At 35.9% G+C, this 14,061-nt stretch overlaps 1 protein-coding gene across 1 annotated transcript in view; it reads left to right on the top strand.

Annotated features, from left to right (window-relative positions):
• The window catches only part of tmem8b (transmembrane protein 8B), a 74,238-nt gene that overhangs the window by 26,619 nt on the left and 33,558 nt on the right, over window positions 1–14,061 (top strand). The window contains exons 7-8 of the mRNA XM_038277343.1: window positions 11,791–11,887; window positions 12,169–12,292. Of these exons, the coding sequence (XP_038133271.1) occupies window positions 11,791–11,887; window positions 12,169–12,292 (221 nt within the window). The remainder of the gene's footprint in view (window positions 1–11,790; window positions 11,888–12,168; window positions 12,293–14,061) is intronic.

A 14,061-nucleotide genomic window follows, 5' to 3' on the forward strand; every position in this document is an offset into this window, starting at 1 on the left:
CTGAACGGCAAATTCTGAACATTTTCCTTTCAAAAAAATCTAATATGAGCCGGTTCCATAGGTGATACTGAATTGGGTACATATACTATTGTTTTTTAAGCGTATTTGCTGTCCAAACATTTACTTCATATTTAGTCCAATGTTTAAATCAAGGCCAAGGCACATACTGCACATCCACACAGACTTCTCTGCAGCAGTTACTGATTGCTTGTTAATAGTAGTTGAGCTGTTTTTTCTTACCTCCTTTCTTTGTTAATGATGTGGGCATTATACTGTCAGCTCCCACAGCTCAAGAGGTTTATAATAACAACACAAAGACACCAGCACCCACTTTGGGTCTTTTTTTTTTCAGCTTAATATTATTGAAAATTCCCAGTGACAGTCGCATTCATTATTACTTCTGTGAACGGTGTGCTGCTTCGTAATGTATACATTCTTCTTCCGTTCCTGTGGGTCACTTTGATGTCTTGAACCACTGAGACTGAAGTATGATAGCGGTCACATTTAATCAATAGCATTAAAAGAAAACGCCAAGAGGATGAGATTTCAGAAAAACAAAAACAAAATTGAGCATCAGGACCTGCTGCGTGAACGTAGCCTAGGAAACCCAATCCCTGACCTGATGAGACATTTCTGAAACGGTTTAGAACAATATGATTGCAAGACCATCATAAACAGATGAGCTTTGGTCTGAATTATAAGACAGTGGAATGATGCATCTCTTAAATTATTTATTTAGAAACAAAAAAATGATAAACATGACTGTACAAATAAGTACATTTGTGTCAATTGTATTAGAAGTACAAGTAACCCAGTATAGAGAAACATTAAGGATCCCCTAGTATATTTATGCATTTGCACTTGAATTTAGTTTCTGTTGTATGAGATCAGATTATAAAGGCTGCTGAGGATTTTCTGTTGAAACACATAAATCAAGAAAATGTACTGACACACAGCTCTATATGCATGAAAATACATGCACTAATAGATCCAAGCATATGCCCTTTATCTAATCAACATATAATTTAGCACATAAAAGGAAATCACAGGCATTTGTCTTGGTAAACCCAAATTACATATGCAGAATGAAGTAAATATGATATGTGCTCATATATATTTCTTTCATATTTATTGAGTAGAGATATGTTAAACATGAGACATAATGTTTAAATGCAGGAAGAGGGATGAGTTCATGAAATTATAGTTTCTTCTACATGAAAGACAACTTGATACCAAGAGCCAAAAAATGCTATTGTGTAAATAGAACACTGTTATTGTAAATGAATCCCAACGCATGCTGCAGAAAGGATGACACTCAGGTGTTTCCAGTATTCAAACTATTTTCCCCACAAAGACATTTAGGGTTTTGTTTGAATATATTGAAACATTAGATTTTTAAGCAAATAATAATAGCAATATCATCTCTTTAAACCACTGCTTTTTAGAATAGCATAGGAATACCCTTTATTGTACCTGCTTTTTACATAGTTGTAAGTTTCCCGATCTTTGTATCAATAGCTGTAGAAACAGCTTTGATTGCTGTGTAAAACCACACACATTTATTTATTGATTTATCCAAGAGGTTTTATGTCAAAAATGATGTTTGCCATGTTTTCATGAATTGCACCCTGTGCATTTGACACACCTGGATGCATATGTAAGAATCAATTTGCCTTGGCATAGAAAAGGCCACAGCAAAAAGGCGTCGGTGTTTAGAGCTGTAACATATTACTCTAATTGAGTCCAAACAAAAATGCAGAAATCCTCAAGATCTGATAATTCTCAGGTGATTTACCCTCAGATCAGGAAGGTATTAGAATGCACCCGTAGTGGCCCTGAAGATCTGCAGGGAACCCAAATGGCTGGCAGACAGAGTTTTAAACTTTTCACTCGTAATCGAGATCAAGCCAGCAACTGCTGAAATACGCAGAGGATTAGGCATAAAACGGACGTCTTTTGATTGTTTGGTTCAAAGGAATGTCCTGACATTTCTCAAAATATCCCTCTTTTTGCTTTCCTCCCAGGAGTTTTACTGATATCAGATCACTTTTGTGCATGCAGAAAACGTATTGTTCAAGGACAATATTTAGCATAAAAAGGATACGGCAACTTTTTACCTAAAGACATATTGAACATAATGATCGACTATTTAATAACAAAATCAGAAGGGAATTTAGTTATTTTCTTTAGTGAAAATAATTCCATCTGCGGCTTAGCATGTGTGCATGGTAGGTTTGAAGTTGTTGAAATGCCACTGCAGCCTCCATGCTGCTTCTCTCTGCAGCCTGAATGTGTGATAGGCAAGGCTAAACACATTCTTCATCTCCACTACACACACACAGATGAAATTGATAATCGATCTTTTCTTCTAACTCCTGCCAAGAAGGTAAACAGGCCTGTTTCCTAAAATGTCAGAGACAAACACAAACGGAAAACGTATGAGGAAATGGAAGATAATTGTCTGTCATTAATTTATTTGTTACTTTGGTGACTGTGAAGTTGACTTTGTCACTTGCAGGGAGATCATCTGGCAGACTACGCTTTGCATTTTCTCTGTTAAGCATGACTATTTCTGTGGTTTTACACACTATGAATTATACATTAATATATATTTTTATTTATTTTGCAACTTCATTGCAAAACATACTTGATCAACAATTCTTCAGACATGTTTTAGTTTCAAATTCCACCTGATACAGGGCCTAAATTTGTCTTTTGAATGTAAGCTCTTTGGGACCCGCCATCAGTCGACTAAACTAACATTTACTTCAGAACATTAGTTAATTTATCTTATCCAAATATTAAGCAAAAAAAATGAAATAAATTGAGCTTTTCGCAGACTACTAGAAAAAAAGTCTATAGAGTTTTGCTTTACTTTTTGTGTTTGTTTTTACTACGTCTGAAAGTTGGGTGCAGAATTAGCACTCAAAAATGTCTGTAGTCATTGTGGTTACAAATGAGGCAATGGTACAATGACAGAGACAATGGACACGTGAACCTATCTTAACTGTCAAAAATATCAGTAGTAGAATTATATTAATATTAGATGTATGCACAGGCTGGCACAGATTGTGCCGTGGGAAAGCAAAGAAAAAAAAATAGTCATGCAAGTTAAACCAAAGTGAAAAACACAGTGACTTAAATATTGTAGCATGTTTATAAAAAATGCAAAGTAGAATAAGGAGGGGTGCCTGAAATTAAAATCCCTTCAACCTAAACTTTGGTTGGAGGGATTTTGTTTTCTCCCTCAATATTCTGTTAAGGGCTGTATTAGTATTGCTCTACAGTTTTTTTTTTTTTTTTCCAATATGTATTGGGTTAAGCAGGTGATGTAAGGAGTGGGCAGAGGTTTCGAGTTTAAGATTTTATATTTAACTCCTCTACTTCATCTTTTTTTTTTGTTTGTTTGTTTCACCTTAAATAATTTTCGTCATTATTATAATTGTATTACTTATGACCTATCTTTTTTACTGCCTATTTCAAACAGCCGGTAGGAAACACAGGTTGTTCATTTAAATGGGGCATAGCTAAACCATGTTGCACCTCTTATCAGTTGCACACGCAATTTCATGAATTAACTGCAACTTTTCCGCCTATTACACGAAATATACCAAATATTTAGTGGATGAAAAAGCAATCGACTCAAAATCTCCCACAGTGCAGTTTGAAAAGTAGTGATCATCCATGCTCACTAGATGAGCAGATATATCCAAGAGTCAAGTGACCAACTGTGAGCGACAGGTAGTGGTAGGTTACTGTTTGGGGCAGAGGTCTGGACACCACCATGGAGCCAATCTGGAAGTGGATTCACATAGAGTAAAAAAATATTAATAAAAAGAAAAAGCTATTTTCATTCTATTTTTTGAAAATATAGCTGAAATATATGAAAATATACAAATAAGAGTATTTAATAATTTATGTTACAAGATGTTTAGAAATAACTAAAAGACAAAAGCTAATATGTAAAGCTAACACCAGACTGACCCTTTTGTTGCAAAAATAAGCATAAAATCGAACCAAGTGTGATTATATGAGCAATTATGTAAAATAATTTTTCTGTGATTGGAAAGAAGTTATGGGCAAAGACAAAGTACAACTTCCTTCATACAGTCTTAAAATTGAAGTTAATTGATACTTTTGTAATAGACTCACTTAACTGATCATAGGTAAGTAAGCAAGGACTGCTTTGAAAATGATTTTTATTGAGAAATCAGGTTAAAAAAAAAAGTAGCAAACAAATGTGACTACCACTATACTGTAACAGCAAAATTTTCCCACTTGGCTGATTTGAAGAATGAAGGCGTGTGTTAACAGCATGTGAAAGAAGTCAATGGTACCCCCTACAGGACAGCTCTCTATTTAAACTGAAGAAAAGAGACAGAAATAAGCATCTATTAGACAGCATACAACCAAGGTTTTATTTAATTCAGTTTATGTATGTAGCACCAATTCACAACACATGTCATCTCAATGCACTTTACAGTTCACCAGATCATACAGTCAAATTCATTAAAAGTTTTCCATCTAAGGAAAACCAGTTGATTGATCCTCAATTCGAAGGCAATCCCTCACATTAAGCATGCTTGTAGGAACAGTCACAGCCAGGAACAGATGAGGCGAAGCTACTATCAGAAAAGGCAGAGAGAGAATAACATTAGAGATTGAACTAAAAGATTCTGCAGAGTGGGAGAATAGAGATAGAATGATGTAAAAGGGGTCCCTGTGTCCTCCAGCAGTCTAAGCCTATAGCAGCATAACTATAGCGATAGCTCAGGTTAATCTGAGCCACTCTAACTACAAGCTTTATCAAAAGGATGTTTTAAGCCTACTCTTAAAAGTAGATGGGTGTCTGCCTCACAGACTAAAACTGGTAGTTGGTTTCACAGGAGAGGAGCCTGAAATAACTGACTGTTTAGGAAAGGCTCAAACTGCTTTTCTTAAAAATACATTAGAGGGGTGGCGTACATTTGTGGAAACATATTTTTGCAATGAATTTGGTTGTGTGACTTATTGGAAGTAATGATGTAAATGAAGATATGTGTAGACATGTGTATGTTTATATTTTAATTAATTTATTTGTTTACTTAATGGACTTTTATAGGATTATGGACTCATAAGTTAAGTAGGAATGGGGAGGGCTACTGTTTTCAATGACTATAGGAAAGAGAAGGGGTATAATTAAATAACTCATAGTCCTCATATCCCTTCTCAGACATGTATATAACGTGATTGTATATGTCATCAATTATATGTAATGTTTGTATGTGTTAAATTTGTAAGTTCTTTGGACCCATTATAACAGAGTGGATTTTGGTCATGATGCACCGTGGCACAAAACAAGCTCAGCACCATTATGTCCTAATATCACCTTCAGCTTATATTGTATTCTAACCTGATGCTTATCGATGTTCTACATATTCTAGTATGCTAGATAATATGTAATAAACTGTTGAATTGTTGATGTATTGCAAAACAGTGAACATCATCTAAGTCCTTAGCGGTCAGTATTTCTGGTGTTGCTTGACTACAACTCACAGTGAAAATAAAATTAAAGTCCACAATGAGACTTTTATCTCCTTCAGCATAGAGAGGTGAAACTTTTTGTCTGGTTTCGTCTGCAAACACCCTAGAGGGTATTGCGGCCTGATAGCTTAATCTCAGTTTGATCAAGTTTCCTGACAGTTTTCTTTATGACACAATAAAGTATAATTTATCCCATCTTTATTCTTTGAACAGAAAATTTTACCCAGGGGACTGACATGTACATCACAGTGAGTAATAGCTTCTCTCTGGCCTTTTTGAAGTGAAAGCGTGACTGAGAGAGTACTACATTGATGATTGTCCTTCTATGGGGGTCAACCACCCCCTTTAGAGAAACAGCATGTCTCATTTTCCCTGAATATCATTAAAAATATAGCTCTCTGCCCAAACTTTAGTATTTTATACAATATAGATTCTAGGATATGTTCAGGTGCACTATGTGACCAAAAGCGTTTTGCTCATCAATTAAAATGATTAAATACACGTGTTACTTATTTTTTTTCCATCTAAAATTAAGCACTGTATGCATGATACAACTTTTCACATACTGAAAGATTGGGTTACCACCTATAGTTAGGAGAATTTGAGTTTGGAAAAATTAAAGGACGCCACCTGTGCAATACAGCCGTGCAAAAAATAATTAGACAGTCATAGTTTCGTTTAGATTTTTTTTTTCCTCTTTAATCTTGAGTTTTTCTCATTACTAGATGCCTTACAGTCAGCTGTGTGATGTTTTAACAGGATTGGGCAAGTGGATGCAAAGTCACAGTCACTATCAATCACAGTACAATTTTATTTAATAATGGTGATATATTCTGATATTTCAATATACATTACAGTCTGTGATTACTGCATTTGTCACTGACTGACATTCCAGGTTTCATGTGTTATTTGTCATGTTATTTGTCATGTTATATAAACAAGACCAAATAGTTGTCATAAGTTTGTACAGGAATCGTTACAGTATTTCTGAGACTTTTATTTTGTTAATGTGGATGTTGAAATTCTATTATTGAAAAGGGTGCAGCATCATAAAAATATTTTACAAGTTAACTTCTAAAAAATTGGTTGCTAACCACCTTTGGGCAATCATGTTTTGCTGTTTTATTGCTGATACTCTTCCTAACCTTTTGTTTTTTTACTCTTACCACATATTTTGATTGTGATCTTGGTGAGAAATTTTCTGACACCTGAATGTTTCAATCTAAACCATCTCTTTACAGCTCTGACTGGGTTTAGGGTCACCTCTCTGATCAGTCAATCACCAGTTCCTTCAGAAGTCCCGAGGTTTTCCCTATATTTAGAGTTGTAGAGTCTCTGGAATGTTAGGGATAATGTTCAAAGACTTTATTATGTATTTATATTTAACTCTGATTTTAACATTTCTACAACTTTAGTTCTTATTAAAGGTATGTGTTCCTTGGTCTTGATGATGCTGTTTGTTCACCAGTGTTCTCTAATTAAAACTTTGAAGCCTTCACACAGCAGCTGTAATTTCACTGATATTAATAAGACACAAGTTGACAGTGGATGTCAGATGGTTGCTTTGGATTTGAGTTAAATGCATTGGAGTGAAGGGGAAGCTACTTTGGTTTAGATATTAAAATAGACAGTCATAATGTAGTTAATTTATCCAAAGGACAACAATAATAAAGAACGAATTTGAGCTTTATCAATGTTCAGTTGTCCGATTATTCATTCAGCCATTTTCATCTCTTTATGCATTAATAGTTATTTATTCATGACATTTCTTCCTTTTTCCCCTCATCCTTAAACCTTGATTAGTAATTTGTTGGTAGATGGCACTCCAGACTGAATTATGCTTCTACCACTCACATTTAACCATCATAAGTAACTGATGCAAAATGGATCCGGCATATAAATCACACTGTTAAATGTGATTAATGTGGCTGTGTTTTCCAACAATGCCACAGAGTGCTTTACATGCACAGGCTGTAAATATCAACCTTAGCAAAAAACATAACATTAAAATTATAAACATGAATTTATAATAGGGCTTTAACCAGAACAAGAAATGGTGGTAATTAAAAGCAAATCACATAATGACCTAGCAACAAAGGTATTTTATGAGGTGTGTTTTAAATCCCCCCTTAAAGTGCTGGCCTTTGTATCGGGGTAGTAAAGATGAAGAGTGCTGAAGGTAGATAAACCTTGAAGACAAACGGAGCCTCAGAAGTTATCGTAAAAATCTTAATGTAAGCTCCACACGGATCTGCAGAGTGGAGTTTTAGTAGAACAGTTTCCTGGTTTCACCCGAGCAGAGGAAGTTGAGATAATAAACCTGAAAAAGATGAAACTCACAAAATAATCACCTGAATCTTGAGATAATCTCTCTTCCTTAATTTCTGGTGTTTACCGGTGAAGCAGGATGTTTACAGCAAGTCAAGAGAAGAAATCACTCAGCATAGATCTCCTGTAATGATTGCAGGTTGAAACAGTAGATGTACCCTGATAAATCCTCTGACACCAAAAGATCTGTCCTGTATTACTATTGAAAGGATATTAACATATTTTATTTGAATGTTTAGAATATTCAGTCAAGTTTAGACTATGTTTAGACTCTTTACTTCTTTGATTCAGTGAAGTTAAATTTTTTTCATCAGACTTCAACTAAATCCTTAGTTATCAATCCATACCTTTCTACAGTTGTCCAGCAATCTATTTATTCACCCTTCCATCTGTTTGTCCACCTATCTCTTCATCTATCAGTCTGACTCTAGGTTTGTCTATACCTTCATCACCATAATAATTCAGTCACAATTCAGTTATAATTCATAAAAGAATTTCATGTATATATGTGTGTATGTATGTGTGTGTGTATATATATATATATATATATATGTATATGTATATGTGTATATGTATATACGCATGTATGTATGTATATGTAAATATGTATGTGTGTGTGTGTGTGTATATGTATATAAACACCTGATTTCAGTGATTTCAGACAATTACTTAAATCAGGTGTTTTCTATAATGTTCAGGAAATGTTCACTCAGACTTGTTGACAGGTATGTTGGTTTACTGTTCATGAACAAGGTGCTTACATTTGTTAGGACTTTTTTGATTTTTTTAAACAAAATTTCAAAATTTATATTTTCAATTTTACTATATTATTCTTAGTAAATTTTCATAACTTTTTCAGTTTTGTGCTATTTGAACTGTGAATGTACCATTTTTTTAAATGGGAGGTCATGTAACCTTTCAAGCACATCTGTACATATAGAAATTTGTTTAATTAAAAATTATTGTAATGTAGATTTTCATTATTTTATGGTATTTGGTTGAATTTTAAAGATAAACGAAAACTGGTCCTAGCAACACTACTCTTTATATTTCCAAAACGGTCAATTTGAACCTTGTTGTATTATTTCTGCATCTGCACAATGTGTCTGCCTGTGAGGAATCTCCTTTCTCACCATAGCTTGCCATAGCTCTCTAAATCCATTCGACAAATAACCAGGAGCTATTTATACTGAACTTCAAGCTCTTTCTTTCTGTTTGACCTTTAAAACATGAATAGTTTGAATAAAGAATATATTTTTGGTTAATGGGTGTGGATTTCTAGTATGTTAGAAGGAAGTGCTAGTCTTCTACCTTGATGTTTCTACTTTAGTTTATTTTATTTTTTTCTTATCGAAGGGTCAACTTACATGTTAGGGTTAATTCTTCCATGCTGTATAAGTGCTCTCTAGTAGTCATATAATTATGAGCTTAATTATTTAAAAAGGGAGGCCACCTTGATTGAGTCCTCATCATTGAAAACAGATCTCTTGCAGTGGCAGAGATGGAATTACATACTTTTTCAAAGTAAATTGCTGCAATGTGAAATTGCTGCAATATATTAATAGCAGCTGCATAGATTCTGCTGCATATTCTGTGGTTTACTTTGCTTCTAAGAGATAAGTTCCTCATATCCGTTAGTACTTTATGTCCAGAAAATCTGCTGCAGTAATCAGAAATGCTGCAATACCATTGCTCTGACAACAGGTGATGATATTTAGACAGTGACTGCTTCTCAACATCTCCTTTATTATCTCAAAGGGAAATAAAATCTTATAGATATCACAATGGCTGGATAAAGATACTGATCGCTGTGGGTAGGAAGGATCTCCTGTTGCAATCAGTATTACAGCAAGCCTGAGGATGCCTCTGACTTTAGGCACAGTTGTATGACGGTCTCATAAAGAGGATGTTGATGGTTGTTTATAATGGACTGCATTTTATGAAGGATCCTTATTTGTACAGTTATCTCCAGAGGCTTCAGAACTGTCCCCGGAAAAGTCAGCAGCCTTGATTAGACTACTCAGCTAAATAGGTGCTTGGTCAATGTGGAACATTAATGTAAACACAGAAAAAAATAAATCTCATCATTGCAGAATACCCAAGTTCACTTGGCTAGGGCTTTTATCAGGGATTATACGGCTATAGAGATATGAGCTAAACCGATCCTCTTGTTACCATGTATGTTCATCCCTGCCATTAGAAACCAACAATCCCTCCAACCAATTGTTCTTTGTTCCACCATCAATCCATTTCTGCTTAACTGAGGCAAAGGGTCCAAGACATAAACCCACCTCCTTCCACCCATAGAGACACATTTCTTTCCCCTCAAGGAGGGAAATTGCCAAGGAATAAATATAGTCCCTTGGTTTCCTCATGGGTTTTTTCACCCCCAATGGGACCTGCCTGGATACAAGCAGCTGTACCCTTTTCCTCCATCCCAGCCTTGGTTAGATTTAAGTTGAGGAGCTCTGCCACTTGCCTGTATCTTGGATCTTGCTCTTAAGGCATAATCCATATATATCAGGACCACAGGTCAGAAGGTGGATGAACCGGTAAATCAGGAGTTTTGCTTATCGTCTCAACTCCTTCTTCACCTCCACAGATCAGAGCACTACACACATCACTGCAGATTAAGCCCCAATCTTTGCTTCATTCTGTCATTACTCCTGAAGAAGACGCATAATACTTTCAATTATACGGCTTGAGGCATTCATTGAACACCAAGCCATACTGTAGGTAGCAGTCCACCCTTTTCTGGTTATGAACATTGAAAAAAAGGAATTGACTCTGATTCCAGCAGCTTTATAATGACTTTTTGGTGTGCTGCCGTATTTCTAAACTCCATTACATATCATTAAAGATATCTAATTTTGTAATAAAATACACACACAAATAATCATTACCCCTTTTCTTCCTCTTGGCCAGTATCAGACATGATCTTTTTTGTCCTTTCCATCTTAGTGTTTCTTACCTAACTCGTCATCTACAGGTTTTATGATAGAGCTGGAATGAAACATTGGGTAAAGGAGGGGCAGAAACCATTTTAAAATGCCAGGGGACTTGATTTAGTTCAACCACCAGGAGAATACTGGCCAGATGGTGAGTTTAGGAAGCCTGAAATCCCAGCACCTGGCTAAGTGTTTGTCATTGCATTAATCAACAACATTGCCAGCTCCCTGCATATACATTATGCTTATTTTCTGCTATGTGGAGGTGATGAAAATCTTATAAATCCTAGAAATAATTGCCTTAAGATGTCTTTATTTCCCTCTGGACACAAAACAAATGCATTTACAGGCTGGAAAATTGTTCTATGATTTTCCTTTTTTTCTATTTAAGTTAAAATGACTTCTCCTGTTGTCGAGGGCACTTTCTAATTCGCTAACTTAGTTGGACAGTTTTTATATTAGTTATAGACCACTTCATTGCTTTATTCACTGGGGAAAAAAACAGGAAGAGCGCGACTAAGAGGAATTTTGAAACTTGTGAAGTGTCAGATAATGTACTTGAATACCCTCAGATAATTTATGAATACATTCAAATTTTTTTTACAGCATTTTGTCCTCGTGTTTTTTTTTTTCCTGTGCTGACACTAAACCATATTGCCTCCATTTTCCCCTCAGCAGCATGAGCTATTTTCTATAAGCATAATGAAGCTCCTGACGCCTGAATAATTCTCCAGAATTTCCTTTTAATGCTTGAGCATGTTATTGTATAATTGATGCTGTAAGGAGATAAACTGCCAACTTCTTCATTTAGGTGCCTCTGGCAGACAAACGTGGAGAGGTTTCACTTGATTTGTTAGTTTTAAAGTATAGTGATTCATAGCTGAGGAGAGCAAAGGCCTGAGGTAATCATGAACAGTGCTGGCTCACTGGCAGCAGATGGTTGATGGTTGTACAGATGATTGGCATTTTCTTCTTTTTCTTCTTTTTGCAGTCTTCGCTAAGAGGAGCAAATTTGACTGTATTCGGCTGCCTTAATCATGGAATGCCTCTCTTCCTGAGAGAAAATTCGTCACTGAAATGTGAATCAGGTGTGTTGGAATTACTGTACCTGTGATAAAATAAAGTTGACAGATTCTGGGTCCCCACAGTTTGCATGTCATAGTATAGAGTATAGATATCCAAGAACAGAAAAAAAATCTATAAATCTGTAAAGTCCATCCATCCATCCATCCATCCATCCATCCATCCATCCATCCATCCATCCATCCATCCATCCATCCATCCATCCATCCATCCATCCATCCATCCATCCATCCATTTCAGTAATAGAAACTGAATTAAATCCCTTTCATTTTTCTCTTTTTTTCAGAATCTGTTGCTGGGTTTTTCCTCTCTGTCAACATCTCCTCTAACGTTACCAAACTCAGAATTCCCTACCCACAAACAGGAACCTGGTACCTCAGTCTGCGCTCTTTATGCGCCACTGTACACGGGTAAGATGGCAATGGTCCTTAGCTGCAGGTATATTAATTCAGCCAGATGTAAAATATAATTTATTTACAGAGATGGTTAGATGAATTTAGATGTGCTATTTCCTTTCTTGTCATTACATACTGTAAAGCAGGGCATACACTGTGCGATATTTTCAATCGTTTTACGCCGCTACAACTCAAACTGTATGATAAAACCGCAGGGTTTAAAAGTTCACAGCCCACGATGAATGTTCTTACACTGTGCGGCCAGATGCTCTGATGCAACCTTATGACGGCCGACCGACTATAGGTTTGATTTTCTCCGGACCTTACAAATCCTGATTGGGAGGTGGTCGTGAAAGGCTGATTGCCCCTCGTTACCCTCTGTGTACTACATGAAGCACGATGCACGATCAGGCTGAAAGTCGGCCAGATCGAAAAATTCTCGCAAGACTGGAGAATCGGCTCGAAAAGGGCAACAGATTGTACAGTGTATGCCCGGCTTTAGAAAATGATACATTCTTTAAATAGCTGTAGAAGATTTTCACGATGTTTTGGAAAGACCCGCCCTCTTCCCTCCAAAAAAAAAAAAAAAAAAATGCACATGTACCACCCTGTATCCACTCCCGGGAGGGAATGCCTTTTAAACCTTTGTGAGAGCATTCATGAGTCCATTTCTCCTTGTACATGCTCTGTTTATAAGTTGCTGTTTGCATCGCTCATGCAAGCTTACTTTCAAAAGGAAGATTTCTAAATTTTTCCACTATTTCATGCTCACTATTGGTAAGTTGAAATGCGGACGAGCACGTAGGACGGCCTTAAGTAAACATATCACCAGAATGATTTACAATTAGGCGATCAACCGGCTGATCAACCCGGAATAAGAACATCCTCCACCATACCTTTAAGGATCTTGCCTGGTACTAAAGTTTAGGTTAGCAAGCAGACTGGAAAAAAACTGGTCTGAATGGCGTTGTAAATATATTAAAATGGTTCTTTAGAATATATAAATAAACAGGATTGAGATATCTATCATCTGTTCCCACTCTTAGCGGTGGATAAAAATATTTCCCAAAATATCTAACAGGTCTTTACAGTGGAAAGGAGTCTGTAAAGTGCACTCTAAGAAGGATTCATCCAGAAAGTATAGAAAAAAAAGAAAGAAAAGAAAGTGGATTTACAAGCAAATATTAATTGAAACGAGCTGGTTAACTGTGTCTTATAAATTTTTGACGTTCTCATAATCAGTTCACAGCCTTGGTCCCAACACCCCATAGCAGCATCACAGAGACGCTGTTTGCTCTTCTCTGCTGGAAGACGATCACAACACAGGATGTAGAGTTTATTTATAGAACGTTTTCAAACAATCGCTACCTTGTTAAACAAATTTAATAATTTAGCACCGGGATATGGAAACCAAGCTCTTCTCCCATCTGTCGTCCAGCAGTTCAGTTTATTATCTAGATGCAAGTGACATCTAAGAGTAACTCTATTTTCTATATTGAGAAATGTAAACATAATTGATGATTCAAACAAGTAGGTATATTTCTTTCTCCCTAAAAGTATTATAAATAATTTTATTGCCTATTTTGTTATAGGTTACATTTCAGTATTAATTATGTAGACTGCAACTTTACCTGGCACAATAACATATAAGCAGACCAAAGCTGTCAGCATATTGTGCTTTCTGTAAAGGTCACAGCTCTTATCGTTTGTGGACTAGATTACGTCTTGTGTTCACTCCAACAGTTTGTGCTCTACAGATGAATTCACACATTTCTTCTCAGAGT

The sequence above is a fragment of the Cyprinodon tularosa genome, unplaced genomic scaffold (assembly GCF_016077235.1).
Source record: "Cyprinodon tularosa strain WSP-4 unplaced genomic scaffold, ASM1607723v1 ctg130, whole genome shotgun sequence".
NCBI classification, from domain to species: Eukaryota; Metazoa; Chordata; class Actinopteri; order Cyprinodontiformes; family Cyprinodontidae; genus Cyprinodon; species Cyprinodon tularosa.